At 49.2% G+C, this 17526-nt stretch overlaps 1 protein-coding gene across 2 annotated transcripts; it reads right to left on the bottom strand.

Moving 5' to 3' along the window:
- Window positions 1-368: 368 nt before the first annotated feature.
- LOC122390836 (serine/threonine-protein phosphatase 6 regulatory subunit 3-like) lies at window positions 369-9409 on the bottom strand. Of its 2 annotated transcripts, none has more exons than XM_043384164.1 (9): window positions 9325-9409; window positions 7967-8034; window positions 7541-7620; window positions 6755-7028; window positions 5756-5926; window positions 4095-4276; window positions 3073-3469; window positions 793-921; window positions 369-551 (listed from the first exon to the last, which is right to left on the bottom strand). In XM_043384164.1, exons 2-9 carry the CDS (start codon window positions 8024-8026, stop codon window positions 453-455), a joined length of 1392 nt encoding a protein of 463 aa, XP_043240099.1. In that variant the 5' UTR covers window positions 8027-8034; window positions 9325-9409; the 3' UTR covers window positions 369-452. The 2 variants fall into 2 exon arrangements, with proteins under 2 accessions (XP_043240099.1, XP_043240098.1); XM_043384163.1 differs by having other exon boundaries at window positions 9331-9382.
- Window positions 9410-17526: the final 8117 nt, after the last annotated feature.

Below are 17526 nucleotides of genomic sequence, written 5' to 3'. Positions count from 1 at the left end.
TCTCTCTATCCTCTCTCTCTCTCTCTCTCTCTCTCTATCTATCTCTCTCTCCTCCTCTCTCTCTCTCTTCTCTCTCTCCTCCTCTCTCTCTCTCTCTCTCTCTCCTCTCTCTCTCTCTCTCTCTCTCTCTCTCTCTCTCTCTCTCTTCTCTCTCTCTCTCTCTCTCTCTCTCTCTCTCTCTCTCTCTCTCTCTCTCTCTCTCTCACACACATAGCAGCTTCCAGTTACTTATAAGCATCGTAACTGATAGTCCGCATCCTCCTATCTTGTAACTTGCCAATAGGTATGAAATCAGCAGAATAACATTGAAATAGATGTAGATTGGCTATGAAATACATTTCAATTCAGGAGAACTTTATATTGTTCCGTAATGCGGTTATATTTAAAAAGTGTTTCCGACTGTCCATGAAAAATAAGTGCAATTACGAAAGAAACGAATGTGAACAAGAGCGCTATTTTACATACCGTTTTTGTTCGGACGATTCGCCGTTTGTCTGAGGCTCCTCCATTCCCTGAAGTATCCTCTGCACTAGCTTTGTCTTTGTGAAAATCTGCAACACAACGGAACAATCATCAGGGATGTCCGCATCCATACACAGCACCGTCGCCCTAAGTAGGTACTCGAGGAAGTCGTGATGTCAAAGACAGGATGTGTGAAAATAAAAACGAAACCGCACAAAAGTTTCATTTCGGGATTAACTGAATGCATAGGGCTCGCTAAACTCAGTAGTTTCATCGTCAAATCACATTCGGTACTCGTGCAAAATATTCACTGCCTCAATGCCTACTTACATGTACTAGAAGTGGGTGGCAACTCTTGCCTTCTTCACTTTCCTGTGGCTCAGCCTCTAGGATGAGCGCGATACTTTGCTCTACTTGCGAGTGAAGGAAGTTGTTTAGAGTGTACTGGAAGAACAGGTCCTGCAACCGATCCGAGAAGGGTAAGCGCGTGTGTACAAAGACATGAAATAAGGTGAACATTCAACAACGCAAATACAACAGACATTCGTAATACATAGTAGGCAGCAGTGGTAGCTGTCACTTGTCCAAATTTCAGTACACTCGTACTGAAGCACGTGCGGCCCGCGAAGTTACGATAAATCACATGTCTAAACACATCCACGAGAGGGACGGAACACGGACGTCCTGCCACCATGTCACTGTCCGATTGTACCGGATCATACCGGACCCGACCGGATCGTCAGTCGGACGCACCACGGGAATCTTTAGCCCGGTTCTGACTGCCGAAATCGATCGGAGCGGATGGTAAGCGTATGGTGATCGTTATGGTGAGCGTGGCTGGCGGAAAAAAGATAAAAATCTCTAGGCCCGATACGATCTGGTAACTGGTAGATCGTATCGTGATCGTATCGTGCAGATCGTGCGTATCGTGTGGGAGTCTGCGTCCGCCATTACTGCCGGCGGTGATAGATAAGAACGAAATAAATACTTTTTACGCTTGAAGAGACGTTAAATGTAGTTTAAAACATCTCTCTAATTCAATAATTTTGTTTGAGTAGTCGGCTCTGACTGTTCCGTGAAGTTAATCAACATTTCGGCTTGATTGGAGCAGCATGGCGGCGGAAACCATTCTCGGCCGTGGAAGGTACGCAATTTTGAAAATGCGTGGAAAAATAGAAAATCATGTCAAATTGTCCTGGAAAGTAACCTACAACATAAAAGTGAGTATTGTGAATGCTGTGCATCGGTTTTCTTGAAAATCGGTTCGTTGAAATTGATAGAAATTCATTGGTAAGATAACTATGTACCACCTCCGGTGTCGCCGGTAATCGCCGGTCACCACGAGGCTTGTCGGCTCGGCGGAGCGCAGGCGCACAGATGACGTCATCTGAGGGAAGCGCGTTGATTGGCCGCCATGAACGGGACGAGATCTATAAAGAGGGAAATTAATACTTTTCGGACTTAAAAAGGGGTTAAATGTAGTTGAAACATTTCTTTAATTTAAGTATCAAATTAACATTATCGGGTGAGGCTTTTTCGTGCAATAAAATTAATACTTTGATGTAATTGAAGCACCTGAACGAAACAATGATTTTTCGTATGGTATCTTCTAAGTGGAAGTACCTACTTTGATTATAAGTATGTCAATCAAGCTTATTTATTTAAAGTATGTTACTAATAAGATAAGTTATATCAAATATGTTAGCATAAACGCACAAACATTCCACAAGACAGCAGCAAGAAAAGCAGCAGCACAGCGAGTTCCCCACACGATGTCAACTGTACGATACGATCAAGACAAAAGATAAACTCAATCCATCTTTCGACGGAACGCACTACGACGTACGATCTGCCGCTACCGAACGACGCGCACAGTCACGTTTTTTCCCGGTTCTCACTGCACACATACGATTACCATCGCGGCGATCGGGAAACGGGCGTGCCGATCCCCATCCCATCACCATACGATCACGATACGATCACCATACGATCCACCAAACGATCGAAAAACGGCAGTCAGAACCGGGCTTTATACACATGAGCGTAACGGGCTTAGGGGCTGTGCGACCAATCCAAATACGAACGCAATGAATTCTAACGCACTCGTGACTCGTCTCCGGTAACAACTACATACATGGGTCTGATCGTGGGCGCACCGTTCCCGCTTGGGCTGGACCCCGGCTAAACGACTAGATATGCGCTGTGATATGATGGGTAAGAGCTGATGCATAAGAGGCAGTATCTGGTGATGAATCACTTTAGCTAACGACAGTCCGTATGACTGTCGAATGTCCTCGGCGGGAAAGTCCCTCAGCAGCAGCTATCAGGGCTATATCCGCCACGCCACGCCGGCCGGAGCGGACGGCGCATGTGACTATAGTCTATAACAGTGTCGAAGTACCCATACGACTTATGTACTCCAGCAAATAAAACCGACCACAGCGAGCCCAAGGACGGGAACCGGACCCACCTAGCGCAGGCTCTTACTGGTCCCGCACCCACCAGCGGCAGGTATCCCCTCCCCCCGCAGGTCATCCCACCAGCAGCACCTCCCAGGCTCTGACCAGCGGGTCCCCTCACCAGCAGTATGACCAGCAGTGTCTCTCTCACCAGGAGCAGGTCGATGGTGCCGAGCTGCGCCAGCCGGCAGTTGACCGGGTGCCGGTTGGCGGCCAGCAGTGCCGTGGTCAGGCGCGCCACCTGCAGCCGGGTGGCGCCCAGCGGCGGCTCCAGACGGCCGCACGTGGTGGGCACGGCGGGCCGCGGCGGCGGCTCCAGCAGCAGCCGGTGACAGTCGGCCAGCCGCGGCAGCAGCGCGTCCGCCACCGCCTGCACGCTGGCCGGCTCCTCCGGCGGCACCTCCTCGTCAGCCTCGTTCTGGGCGTAGGGCGCGCCGGGCCGGCCCGTGTCCAGCAGCAGCCGCAGCACCAGGAACGCGTTCACCAGGCCGGCCTCTGTGCGCGCCGGGCCCAGCACGCCGTCCAGCACCGACGACACAAACTCCGTCCTACCGGGGAGCACAGGATTCAGTCAGGCACGCAGATATCCGTCACATACAGACACAGGGAGCTGACAGCACGCCGTCCAGCACCGACGACACAAACTCCGTCCTACCGGGGAGCATAGATACAGTCACAAACAGTCAGAACTCAGATACGGTCCACCGACAATCACAGACACAAAAAGTCCACTTTCATATTTGGCTGAAACTTTATAGTCAGACACCCAAGATAAAACTCGTAAGCAGTTCGTAAGAAATCAGGTTTTGTGTGTTTGTAATGGGGAGAGTGAGTGTACTTCCATCACATACGCATCCCCAGTCCCCACTTGACGTTACCACCGACCATATCAGCACCGGCAGACTACGATTGTTGACATAACAAGTCCAACCATAAAGATAAATCGCACGCACAGATGATTCCACGCCACACCCTAGCACGTGCCAGTCTCCTGTTAAATACCTCATCAAACATAAACGTCGGCCATGCCATAATCGTACCCAAGAGCAAAGTTCAAACACACAGGCGCCAACCGACCAGCCAGCCGAAAACTAGCCCGGCAAGCATCATCTTGTCGGGGACATAGCGTAACGGAGTCCCGGCACACGTCCTTCCCGATCATTCTCCACTCACGTTTCGATGGTGGAGACGAGCGGGTTGGGCTCCTTCTCTCCGGGGCCGAGCTGCTGAGCCATCTGGCGCGCGCAGCTCACCACCGACATGATGACCTGTCCGGCGTTGGCCTGCCGGTCGGGGTGCTCTCCGTCGGCCATCAGCTCGGCCAGCCGCTGCACCAGCCGCTGGTCGTTGAGCCACTGGTGACACACGGGTGGTACAGAGGTCACGGCGGGGTCGCCGGATGGTGGTGGGGGTGAGGTCACGGTGGTTGGGGTCACGGTTGCTCGTGTCACGGTATTTAACTCACGGTTGCTGGGATTGAGGTTGCTGGGATCACGGTTGCTGGGGTCATGTTAGCTCGGGTCACGGTGGTTGAGGTCACGGTTGCTGTGGTCACGGTAGTTAAGGTCACGGTCAGGTTGAGGTCACAGTTGCTGGGGTCATAGTCGTCAGGGTCACGGTCGTTAGGATGGCAGTTGCCGTACGATGAAAAACTGACGGGTAGATATTTCAAGGCAACTAAACCTGTTGAAAAAAGCATAACAAGTTTTTTGTCGAGACATGACGTCCAAACGGTTCAAACAACCTGTTTATGACTGCGTGTAGCGTGGTGCCCTGATGCCAGCACGGCTCGGCCAAAGCGTTCAGTATGTAGAATGAATAGCAAGTAGCTGAAGGAGAGCCGTCTTTGACCACCGGTAGCCGGCTGGGCCGTGTGGCCGACGGCCCGATTGCGATTCAGGGACATCGGGTGACGTCACATGGTGGACCGGCGCCGACTGGATGACGTCACCCGGTGGACCGGCGCCGGTCGGGTGACGTCACCCGCCCACCGGCGCGACGCCACTGGTTTTACGACGGCGCGACAGGGGAGGCCATAAACGGTGGACGCATGCCGGCGGGGACATCCGACCGACCCCACACGGGACCGGCGGACAGGCGGCGACACACGGAGACACGCCCACCGGAAAGGATGGGGGCGGCCGGTCATGATACATGGGACGGGAATGGCTCCACTACCCGTCCAGACTATATCCGTTCCACCAAGAATGCATATCTCAAGCCTGTCTGACCTGGCACAGACAGACTTTGATGGGATGGCAGGGGGGTGGGGGGGTCAGTGACCACTCTCCCTGACGCACCCACCCCAGATGATATCACGCCCACCGCCCATATCCACGCCCACAATTAAACCAATTTATGCCCACCGCAAACAAAACCACAACCATAAGACAGCAAACTACGCCCACCCTGCCTCTCACAAAAGCACGCCCACCGGCTACGCCCACTAGTTACAAGGCCACGCCCACTGGCTACCAGGCCACGCCCACCATCCACCAGACCACACCCACCGTGCATCCCAACAAACCACGCCCACGTCCTGGTGTCGACGTCTATACTCTACAGTCCCCCCCCCCAAAAAAAAAAATCACACCCACCAGTCACCTGTCGCAGACCACGCCCACCGTCCACCAGACCACGCCCACCCTGAATGCCACCAAACCATGCCCAGCTGATGACGTCTACCGCCCTGATAGAGCCACGACCACCAGTCCAGCCACCCGGAAGAAGTCGCAGACCACGCCCACAGTCCACCATGCCACGCCCACTGGCTACCATACCAGTCACAGACCACGCCCACCACCCACCATGCCACGCCCACCGGCCATACTCACATTGAGCGCGTTCTGGCGATACTCTGGCGCCTCGATGCCCGAGATGAGGTTGCACGTGAGGTCCATGATTGCCGACGTACCCAGGTGGCGCAGCACCAGGTCAATGAACGTGTCCATCGACTTGAGAAATTCTAACACCTGGAGGCAGTTGAATTGATACGAGTACCAGCTCTGTAACAGAGAACAAGAGGGAGGTGCGTTAGCGGCATTAGAGGAGGATCTGCGTGCCTTAGTCACCATTTCCTTCCCTCATAAAGAAGGCGCGAAAGGAAACATGCGAGTTAAACCAAACGAGAAGCCAGCTCTCCAGCAGAGTAGTCTCCGTCATTCTGGTCTCATTCGTTACCACTGTCCCTCCCCATGACACTGACGTGCCCAGTCGTGATCCCCGGTCGGAGCCGTCAAATTTGTTCCTCCCTCCGGACTGATATGTTAGTCATACTTGCCTTCGGTCTGCCCTGTCTGCTCCTGTCTTCAAGTTCGACCTGTCATCAGTTCCTCCCCTCTGAGCAGACCAGTCATATTCCCAGTCTCACCCGTTTCTACCCCGCCCCTTCCCCGTGTCAGACCTGCCCGAGCCACCGTGCGATCACCAGCGCCGTGTTCCCGATCTGACCCGCCCGTCCCCTGTGTCCAAATTGCCCGGAGTGCCGTCTCTGTCCCGCCCCTCCCCCGTGTCTGACCCGTCCGGGCCGCAGTACGATAAACAGTGCAGTGTTCCCGGTCCGAACCCTCTATTCTGTTCCTGTTCCTCCCTCTGATCTTCCCTGCGGTGTCCCTGATCTGACCCGTTTCTGCCCCGCCCCCTCCCCCAGCCCCTGTCTGACCTGGCCGGGCCGCCGTACGATCAGCGGCACAATGTTCCTAGTCTGCCCCTGACCCCTCCCCCGTATCTGACCTGCCCGGGCCGCCGTACGATCAGCAGCGCCGAGTTCCCGATCTGACCCGTCCGTCCCCCCTTCTGATCCACCCCGCAGTGTTCTCGGCCCCGTGTCTGACCTGGCCGGGCCGCCGTACGATCAGCAGCGCCAGCGTGCGGCTGAAGTAGCTGGCCAGCAGCGGGTTCAGCGGCGGCTCACACTCCAGCAGGCTGTAGAGCCGCCGCAGCAGCGGCCGCTCGCCAGCCAGCTGGTCGATAATGGCCGGCACGTTGCACGTGACGATCTCCGAGGCCATGTTGGCGTAGCGGTACTGGGAGGCCACGTCGCCGGTCGGGTCCGGCTCGGTCACCATGTGAGACACGAGGGCCATCATCACCTCGGGCTGCACCAGACTGAGGACAAAGGGGACGGGTCAGTAATCAGAGGTCATGTCAGCATTTCAGATCAGAGGTCAGATCAGAGCATCAGCAATCAGAGTAGCATCAGCATCAGTTATCAGAAGTCAGAGGTCTTTCAGCATTTGACTGCGCCAGACTGGGGGTCACCAGGGGACAGACAGGTTACCAAATCTACACCAGGCTGTCGATACAGATGAACAGAGATTAGATATCATAGGGGACATCACAAGACACCTGCAGCTGCACCCAACTTGGGGACAGATGGCAGGTCAATACTGGCTGCCATAGACCTAAGAACATGACGCTGGTCACAACTAGTGTCAATGGATGGTAGACAGGCCACAGGTCACCACCTGTTGCACCATACTGGGACCAGGCTTCAGCTCACAAGCCAGGTCAAACTAAACCTCCCCTGAACACCGGTCCAGCTCAGCAAGGCTTGTGATGAAGATAAGCACATTAACTGTCCCATGTAAATCTACCGTTACAATCTGCATCATACTCACAAGTCTATCACATTGCTATTTTGAGCTTTGCATTCTTGTATGATATCCTCTTCATCCAACAATTCTTCTAATGTGACATCCTGAAATGAGGAAAGAGGGGATCAAGTGAAAATGATACAAAATCATTATTATCCAGGGCAGTTTTTGACCATCAATTGTATTTAGTTCCAGAGCTAATGCACCTGAAGAAGGCATCTACTAAATCAACAACACAAACATAACTAAATATCAATGAACCATGAAAAACATAAAAAATGAGTATGAGAGGGAGTTGATCCTATTATACAACTGAACAGCTGCCTAAGAACAGATACTTGAGAAACTCAGCCAGTACCTACAAGCCATCATCACTGCAGTACCTAAAGGGAAAACAGCTATTTGAAGGATAATGCTAAAAATAAATCAGAAGAGCCTGGTATCACGCACCTCTTTATTTAGGAGCTCAGCTACTCTTGCTGAAGGCGCAGCATGAAACTTCCAATACATTGTACAATCTGAAAAAGAGCAGAAATACATTCATACATGCATCATTGTGCTTATTCTGAGATTACAAACCTATTGTGAGCAGTCCTCACTTAAGGCTGACTTATCACTTTCACCAGTCCTTACACTGGAAAGGGGAGCCATTGTGAAAGGAACAAATGATAATAAGATCACATCACATTCACCTGGTGTGCCATACTAGGTTCATAGGGTCATTGTTGTCTAAAGTCTCAAGTTTCATGGGAAAAGCAGGGAATGTATTTTCCTAAGCACAGTGAACTACAGATGAGAAGCCTTGCCTATCCATTTAAAGCTGCAATTGTTGACACAAATCATGGATACAAACTTGACTATACACTGCTCAAACTAGGGTAAGTTGCCATAGGAATCCCAACAAAACACCTACCAAGATCCTGCCCAGACCCATACACCTTGGTGAATGTGTAGAGGAGGATAGGGCAAAGAAAGACTGCTCAGACACACCCACTGTTCATGGAACTCTGCCAGGATCAGCAAGGGTACGATTGAGAACATCTTTCCTGATAAATGTAGAACATAAACTATTCAAAATGTAATTTCTTTGTACCTAAAGAAACTATGTTGCTGGCCTTAAACTTGACTTGCTACAAAAACCTGCAAACCAGTAACCCACAACCTAGTTCCCTACCAAATACTCTATGAACAACGCAATATGCATCCACAATGCTGTCCAAATTCTGCCACATTTAAGTGTTCTTTCAACCCTCCTTTTATGCATAGCTGGTGCTGGATACATGACGCAATTGAGTGAATCTTTTGTAGGGCAAAACTGATAGAAGTGATTAGCAAAGTTGTTAAAAAATGATGGAAGTGCTTACCTGATGTTGCCAAAAGGTAACAACGGGTAATCAAAGCTTACAAATAACAATATTCAACAAAATTGCAAACAAATGTAAAAAACAATGACTGTTTAAACAAGAGATATAAAAAACCTAAGTTATACCATTAATATTATTAAAAAAACCACATTTCTGAATTACGTCTGCTCCATTCTCATTACAATTATGATTCAGGGATAGAAGTTAAAAGCTTCTAGGCACATGCAAACAGGAAAATAATTATCAATCTTATTTTTAAGCATCATCCCTTTTAAATCAATGAATTTCCCATTCATTCTTTGAGTAAAATCTAATTTATTTGAATTGATAGTTTAAAGACAGTGTCTTTAAGATACACTACCATTTATCAGATTCAAAATTACAATACATGTTAAACATTTATAATAAATATAATTCCATAAAAATAAGTAAAAAAGAGCATACCTTTACCTAAATTCAACAGAAATATTGTACTAAACGACGGACACGGTTATAAACTCCGTATATAAATGAATGGAGGTTTACAAAATGAACAAAGCGAGTTTATTTCGACATATATGACGCACGTGAGTCAAATCTAAGATGGCGCAGGCAGACGTGCCAACAAAAAAGCAAATATTGACTAATTCAGTCTCCTGTTTTCATTAGGACAGCCAAAAAACAGAAAATTACTTTCAATGAATCAACGTGAACCCTAAAATGTTTAGCTATGATGCTTCTTTATAAATGAGCAAAATCAGACTTCGAAAGGTACAAGGCCATCAATTTAATGGACGTACGGTCGCATGCTGAAGCACTCAGTAAATGAGTGTATTTTGGCCAAAGGCGATAGAGTAGAGTATGCAATACGAAAAAAAAAAATCGCAGAACAATAGTTGATATACAATTCGGCAGTCACTTCACGACACTGCTACTGCAGTCACGCCAGATCTCACCAGGTCCGAATGTAACGGAAGTTGGCACAGATTCAGCACAGATTCAGCACAGCACAGATTCGGTAGGGGGAAAAAAGGCCCCGGTAGAGGGAAACCTTTATGACCCGTTTTCCCCTAGAAATGACGTCACAAACAGGTAAAAATGGGCATCAATCGAAAGCTCTCGTTTACCCAGACACAGTCCTGCAGGAAAATTTCACTTTTTCCCCATAGGAAAGTTTGTACGGGAAAATCAAAATTTTGGGTCAATTGGGGGTCCCCCCCGATTTCGTTCAAAATCGGCACACAGGTGCCCCACCACCAGCCGAGAAACTTTCCCCAAAACGGTCCCCGTTGCATTGACGTTTAAGGCCCGTAAAGCCCCCTAGACTCGTAAAAAATCCGTAAATTCGCCCTTGTACGGCCAAAAACGGGGCGCTAGGGTAAAAATGGGTATCAATCGAAAGCTCTCGTTTACCCAGACACAGTCCTGCAGGAAAATTTCACTTTTTCCCCATAGGAAAGTTTTTACGGGAAAATCAAAATTTTGGCTCAATGGGGGGTCCCCCCGATTTCGTTCAAAATCGGCACACAGGTGCCCCACCACCAGCCGAGAAACTTTCCCCAAAACGGTCCCCGTTGCATTGACGTTTAAGGCCCGTAAAGCCCCCTAGACTAGTAAAAAATCCGTAAATTCGCCCTTGTACGGCCAAAAACGGGGCGCTAGGGTAAAAATGGGTATCAATCGAAAGCTCTCGTTTACCCAGACACAGTCCTGCAGGAAAATTTCACTTTTTCCCCATAGGACAGTTTTTACGGGAAAATCAAAATTTTGGGTCAATGGGGGGTCCCCCCCGATTTCGTTCAAAATCGGCACACAGGTGCCCCACCACCAGCCGAGAAACTTTCCCCAAAACGGTCCCGTTGCATTGACGTTTAAGGCCCGTAAAGCCCCCTAGACTCGTAAAAAATCCGTAAATTCGCCCTTCTACGGCCCTAGGGTAAAAATGGGTATCAATCGAAAGCTCTCGTTTACCCAGACACAGTCCTGCAGAAAAATTTCACTTTTTCCCCATAGGAAAGTTTTTACGGGAAAATCAAAATTTTGGGTCAATGGGGGGTCCCCCCCCGATTTCGTTCAAAATCGGCACACAGGTGCCCCACCACCAGCCGAGAAACTTTCCCCAAAACGGTCCCCGTTGCATTGACGTTTAAGGCCCGTAAAGCCCCCTAGACTCGTAAAAAATCCGTAAATTCGCCCTTGTACGGCCAAAAACGGGGCGCTAGGGTAAAAATGGGTATCAATCGAAAGCTCTCGTTTACCCAGACACAGCCCTGCAGGAAAATTTCACTTTTTCCCCATAGGAAAGTTTGTACGGGAAAATCAAAATTTTGGGTCAATGGGGGGTCCCCCCCGATTTCGTTCAAAATCGGCACACAGGTGCCCCACCACCAGCCGAGAAACTTTCCCCAAAACGGTCCCCATTGCATTGACGTTTAAGGCCCGTAAAGCCCCCTAGACTCGTAAAAAATCCGTAAATTCGCCCTTGTACGGCCAAAAACGGGGCGCTAGGGTAAAAATGGGTATCAATCGAAAGCTCTCGTTTACCCAGACACAGTCCTGCAGGAAAATTTCACTTTTTCCCCATAGGACAGTTTTTACGGGAAAATCAAAATTTTGGGTCAATGGGGGGTCCCCCCCGATTTCGTTCTAAATCGGCACACAGGTGCCCCACCACCAGCCGAGAAACTTTCCCCAAAACGGTCCCCGTTGCATTGACGTTTAAGGCCCGTAAAGCCCCCTAGACTCGTAAAAAATCCGTAAATTCGCCCTTGTACGGCCAAAAACGGGGCGCTAGGGTAAAAATGGGTGTCAATCGAAAGCTCTCGTTTACCCAGACACAGTCCTGCAGGAAAATTTCACTTTTTCCCCATAGGAAAGTTTTTACGGGAAAATCAAAATTTTGGCTCAATGAGGGGTCCACCCCGATTTCGTTCAAAATCGGCACACAGGTGCCCCACCACCAGCCGAGAAACTTTCCCCAAAACGGTCCCCGTTGCATTGACGTTTAAGGCCCGTAAAGCCCCCTAGACTCGTAAAAAATCCGTAAATTCGCCCTTGTACGGCCAAAAACGGGGCGCTAGGGTAAAAATGGGTATCAATCGAAAGCTCTCGTTTACCCAGACACAGTCCTGCAGGAAAATTTCACTTTTTCCCCATAGGACAGTTTTTACGGGAAAATCAAAATTTTGGGTCAATGGGGGGTCCCCCCCGATTTCGTTCAAAATCGGCACACAGGTGCCCCACCACCAGCCGAGAAACTTTCCCCAAAACGGTCCCCGTTGCATTGACGTTTAAGGCCCGTAAAGCCCCCTAGACTCGTAAAAAATCCGTAAATTCGCCCTTGTACGGCCAAAAACGGGGCGCTAGGGTAAAAATGGGTGTCAATCGAAAGCTCTCGTTTACCCAGACACAGTCCTGCAGGAAAATTTCACTTTTTCCCCATAGGAAAGTTTGTACGGGAAAATCAAAATTTTGGCTCAATGGGGGGTCCCCCCCGATTTCGTTCAAAATCGGCACACAGGTGCCCCACCACCAGCCGAGAAACTTTCCCCAAAACGGTCCCCGTTGCATTGACGTTTAAGGCCCGTAAAGCCCCCTAGACTCGTAAAAAATCCGTAAATTCGCCCTTGTACGGCCAAAAACGGGGCGCTAGGGTAAAAATGGGTATCAATCGAAAGCTCTCGTTTACCCAGACACAGTCCTGCAGGAAAATTTCACTTTTTCCCCATAGGACAGTTTTTACGGGAAAATCAAAATATTGGGTCAATGGGGGGTCCCCCCCGATTTCGTTCAAAATCGGCACACAGGTGCCCCACCACCAGCCGAGAAACTTTCCCCAAAACGGTCCCCGTTGCATTGACGTTTAAGGCCCGTAAAGCCCCCTAGACTCGTAAAAAATCCGTAAATTCGCCCTTGTACGGCCAAAAACGGGGCGCTAGGGTAAAAATGGGTATCAATCGAAAGCTCTCGTTTACCCAGACACAGTCCTTTAGGAAAATTTCACTTTTTCCCCATAGGAAAGTTTGTACGGGAAAATCAAAATTTTGGGTCAATGGGGGGTCCCCCCCGATTTCGTTCAAAATCGGCACACAGGTGCCCCACCACCAGCCGAGAAACTTTCCCCAAAACGGTCCCCGTTGCATTGACGTTTAAGGCCCGTAAAGCCCCCTAGACTCGTAAAAAATCCGTAAATTCGCCCTTGTACGGCCAAAAACGGGGCGCTAGGGTAAAAATGGGTATCAATCGAAAGCTCTCGTTTACCCAGACACAGTCCTGCAGAAAAATTTCACTTTTTCCCCATAGGAAAGTTTTGACAGGAAAATCAAAATTTTGGGTCAATGGGGGGTCCCCCCCGATTTCGTTCAAAATCGGCACACAGGTGCCCCACCACCAGCCGAGAAACTTTCCCCAAAACGGTCCCCGTTGCATTGACGTTTAAGGCCCGTAAAGCCCCCTAGACTCGTAAAAAATCCGTAAATTCGCCCTTGTACGGGCAAAAACGGGGCGCTAGGGTAAAAATGGGTGTCAATCGAAAGCTCTCGTTTACCCAGACACAGTCCTGCAGGAAAATTTCACTTTTTCCCCATAGGAAAGTTTTTACGGGAAAATCAAAATTTTGGCTCAATGGGGGGTCCCCCCGATTTCGTTCATAATCGGCACACAGGTGCCCCACCACCAGCCGAGAAACTTTCCCCAAAACGGTCCCCGTTGCATTGACGTTTAAGGCCCGTAAAGCCCCCTAGACTCGTAAAAAATCCGTAAATTCGCCCTTGTACGGCCAAAAACGGGGCGCTAGGGTAAAAATGGGTATCAATTGAAAGCTCTTGTTTACCCAGACACAGTCCTGCAGGAAAATTTCACTTTTTCCCCATAGGACAGTTTTTACGGGAAAATCAAAATTTTGGGTCAATGGGGGGTCCCCCCCCAATTTCGTTCAAAATCAGCACACAGGTGCCCCACCACCAGCCGAGAAACTTTCCCCAAAACGGTCCCCGTTGCATTGACGTTTAAAGGGACAGTATCATCGAAAAAAAAATCCATGTATGGAGCTGATTTTTTTTTTTACTAGCATTTCTTATTTTTCTGAATCAGAAAAACATAGTTTGAGGACCGAACTCGGTGGAAAATATTGCAACCACATTTCATTTTCATGATTCATTTTCATGAGCGAACCACCACTATACAAGCATGGCCGCCAGTTTGGAAGCATGCAAAATTACTACAGAACTGGCGCAGATAATACATTATTGACGCTACGCTTACGCGGTCGTTCTTCTGATTGAGTTGTCCTTAGGGAGAGGTAGCCTTAGGTATTGCCTATAAAAATATAACGTGACAATTGGAGGGAGTGACAATTGGACGTGACAATTGACAATGGGAGAAAATATCACGTGACAATCACGTGATAAACGTCATACATTGGAGGGAGATTGTGATTCAAGCTGGAGGAATTCCTTTGTTGAGCCGCTAGAATCCGAAGGAAACAGCGGAAATTGCCTACGACTATTTAATGAATTTAACGGTGATGAATAAGTGCGAAAAACGTTTTGGCTTTATAAAATTTGATGAAATGACCAGGGTAAAAGTTTTATTACTGGCGGTCAATTCAAAACGGCGCAAACATTTAAACAGTGAAGATAGTGAAGCACGATTCAAAGTGTGGTACACCTTTCGTACTTTGAGCGGCGATAGCGGGATAACGGTGTGGAGCTTCGAGGATCGGTCTTCAGTTCCCGGACCAGAAAGGTGGGGCCTATGCAATGTCAAATTTCATCAAAATGGTGATACTGTCCCTTTAAGGCCCGTAAAGCCCCCTAGACTCGTAAAAAATCCGTAAATTCGCCCTTGTACGGCCAAAAACGGGGCGCTAGGGTAAAAATGGGTATCAATCGAAAGCTCTCGTTTACCCAGACACAGTCCTGGAGGAAAATTTCACTTTTTCCCCATAGGAAAGTTTTTACGGGAAAATCAAAATTTTGGGTCAATGGGGGTCCCCCCCGATTTCGTTCAAAATCGGCACACAGGTGCCCCACCACCAGCCGAGAAACTTTCCCCAAAACGGTCCCCGTTGCATTGACGTTTAAGGCCCGTAAAGCCCCCTAGACTCGTAAAAAATCCGTAAATTCGCCCTTGTACGGCCAAAAACGGGGCGCTAGGGTAAAAATGGGTATCAAACGAAAGCTCTCGTTTACCCAGACACAGCTGTGCAGGAAAATTTCACTTTTTCCCCATAGGAAAGTTTTTACGGGAAAATCAAAATTTTGGGTCAATGGGGGGTCCCCCCCCCGATTTCGTTCAAAATCGGAACACAGGTGCCCCACCACCAGCCGAGAAACTTTCCCCAAAACGGTCCCCGTTGCATTGACGTTTAAGGCCCTTAAAGCCCCGTAAACTCGTAAAAAATCCGTAAATTCGCCCTTGTACGGCCAAAAACGGGGTGCTAGGGTAAAAATGGGTATCAAACGAAAGCTCTCGTTTACCCAGACACAGCTGTGCAGGAAAATTTCACTTTTTCCCCATAGGAAAGTTTTTACGGGAAAATCAAAATTTTGGGTCAATGGGGGGTCCCCCCCCGATTTCGTTCAAAATCGGCACACAGGTGCCCCACCACCAGCCGAGAAACTTTCGGGGCTTTAAGGGCCTTAAACGTCAATGCAACGGGGACCGTTTTGGGGAAAGTTTCTCGGCTGGTGGTGGGGCACCTGTGTGCCGATTTTGAACGAAATCGGGGGGGACCCCCCATTGAACCAAAATTTTGATTTTCCCGTAAAAACTTTCCTATGGGGAAAAAGTGAAATTTTCCTGCAGGACTGTGTCTGGGTAAACGAGAGCTTTCGATTGATACCCATTTTTACCCTAGCGCCCCGTTTTTGGCCGTACAAGGGCGAATTTACGGATTTTGTACGAGTTTACGGGGCTTTAAGGGCCTTAAACGTCAATGCAACGGGGACCGTTTTGGGGAAAGTTTCTCGGCTGGTGGTGGGGCACCTGTGTGCCGATTTTGAACGAAATCGGGGGGGACCCCCCATTGACCCAAAATTTTGATTTTCCCGTAAAAACTTTCCTATGGGGAAAAAGTGAAATTTTCTGCACAGCTGTGTCTGGGTAAACGAGAGCTTTCGTTTGATACCCATTTTTACCCTAGCGCCCCGTTTTTGGCCGTACAAGGGCGAATTTACGGATTTTTTACGAGTCTAGGGGGCTTTACGGGCCTTAAACGTCAATGCAACGGGGACCGTTTTGGGGAAAGTTTCTCGGCTGGTGGTGGGGCACCTGTGTGCCGATTTTGAACGAAATCGGGGGGGGGGACCCCCATTGACCCAAAATTTTGATTTTCCCGTAAAAACTTTCCTATGGGGAAAAAGTGAAATTTTTTCTGCAGGACTGTGTCTGGGTAAACGAGAGCTTTCGATTGATACCCATTTCTACCCTAGCGCCCCGTTTTTGGCCGTACAAGGGCGAATTTACGGATTTTTTACGAGTCTAGGGGGCTTTACGGGCCTTAAACGTCAATGCAACGGGGACCGTTTTGGGGAAAGTTTCTCGGCTGGTGGTGGGGCACCTGTGTGCCGATTTTGAACGAAATCGGGGGGGACCCCCCATTGACCCAAAATTTTGATTTTCCCGTAAAAACTGTCCTATGGGGAAAAAGTGAAATTTTCCTGCACAGCTGTGTCTGGGTAAACGAGAGCTTTCGTTTGATACCCATTTTTACCCTAGCGCCCCGTTTTTGGCCGTACAAGGGCGAATTTACGGATTTTTTACGAGTCTAGGGGGCTTTACGGGCCTTAAACGTCAATGCAACGGGGACCGTTTTGGGGAAAGTTTCTCGGCTGGTGGTGGGGCACCTGTGTGCCGATTTTGAACGAAATCGGGGGGGGGGACCCCATTGACCCAAAATTTTGATTTTCCCGTAAAAACTTTCCTATGGGGAAAAAGTGAAATTTTTTTCTGCAGGACTGTGTCTGGGTAAACGAGAGCTTTCGATTGATACCCATTTCTACCCTAGCGCCCCGTTTTTGGCCGTACAAGGGCGAATTTACGGATTTTTTACGAGTCTAGGGGGCTTTACGGGCCTTAAACGTCAATGCAACGGGGACCGTTTTGGGGAAAGTTTCTCGGCTGGTGGTGGGGCACCTGTGTGCCGATTTTGAACGAAATCGGGGGGGACCCCCCATTGACCCAAAATTTTGATTTTCCCGTAAAAACTGTCCTATGGGGAAAAAGTGAAATTTTCCTGCAGGACTGTGTCTGGGTAAACGAGAGCTTTCGATTGATACCCATTTTTACCCTAGCGCCCCGTTTTTGGCCGTACAAGGGCGAATTTACGGATTTTTTACGAGTCTAGGGGGCTTTACGGGCCTTAAACGTCAATGCAACGGGGACCGTTTTGGGGAAAGTTTCTCGGCTGGTGGTAGGGCACCTGTGTGCTGATTTTGAACGAAATCGGGGGGGACCCCCCATTGAGCCAAAATTTTGATTTTCCCGTAAAAACTTTCCTATGGGGAAAAAGTGAAATTTTCCTGCAGGACTGTGTCTGGGTAAACGAGAGCTTTCGATTGACACCCATTTTTACCCTAGCGCCCCGTTTTTGGCCGTACAAGGGCGAATTTACGGATTTTTTACGAGTCTAGGGGGCTTTACGGGCCTTAAACGTCAATGCAACGG

Source organism: Amphibalanus amphitrite, unplaced genomic scaffold (genome assembly GCF_019059575.1).
Source record: "Amphibalanus amphitrite isolate SeventyFive unplaced genomic scaffold, NRLGWU_Aamphi_draft 000412F_arrow, whole genome shotgun sequence".
Lineage (NCBI taxonomy): Eukaryota > Metazoa > Arthropoda > Thecostraca > Balanomorpha > Balanidae > Amphibalanus > Amphibalanus amphitrite.
The sequence above is the reverse complement of the archived record's forward strand: the minus strand, read 5'-3'. Positions and strand labels throughout refer to the sequence as shown.

Coding starts and splice junctions, on each gene's coding strand:
- LOC122390836 (XM_043384164.1), bottom strand. CDS start 8,026: ATGTATTGGAAGTTTCATGCTGCGCCTTCAGCAAGAGTAGCTGAGCTC. Junction 3,470..4,094: donor CTCGTCTCCACCATCGAAAC/GTGAGTGGAGAA, acceptor GCTCCCCGGTAG/GACGGAGTTTGTGTCGTCGG. Junction 922..3,072: donor GCACCATCGACCTGCTCCTG/GTGAGAGAGACA, acceptor GATCGGTTGCAG/GACCTGTTCTTCCAGTACAC.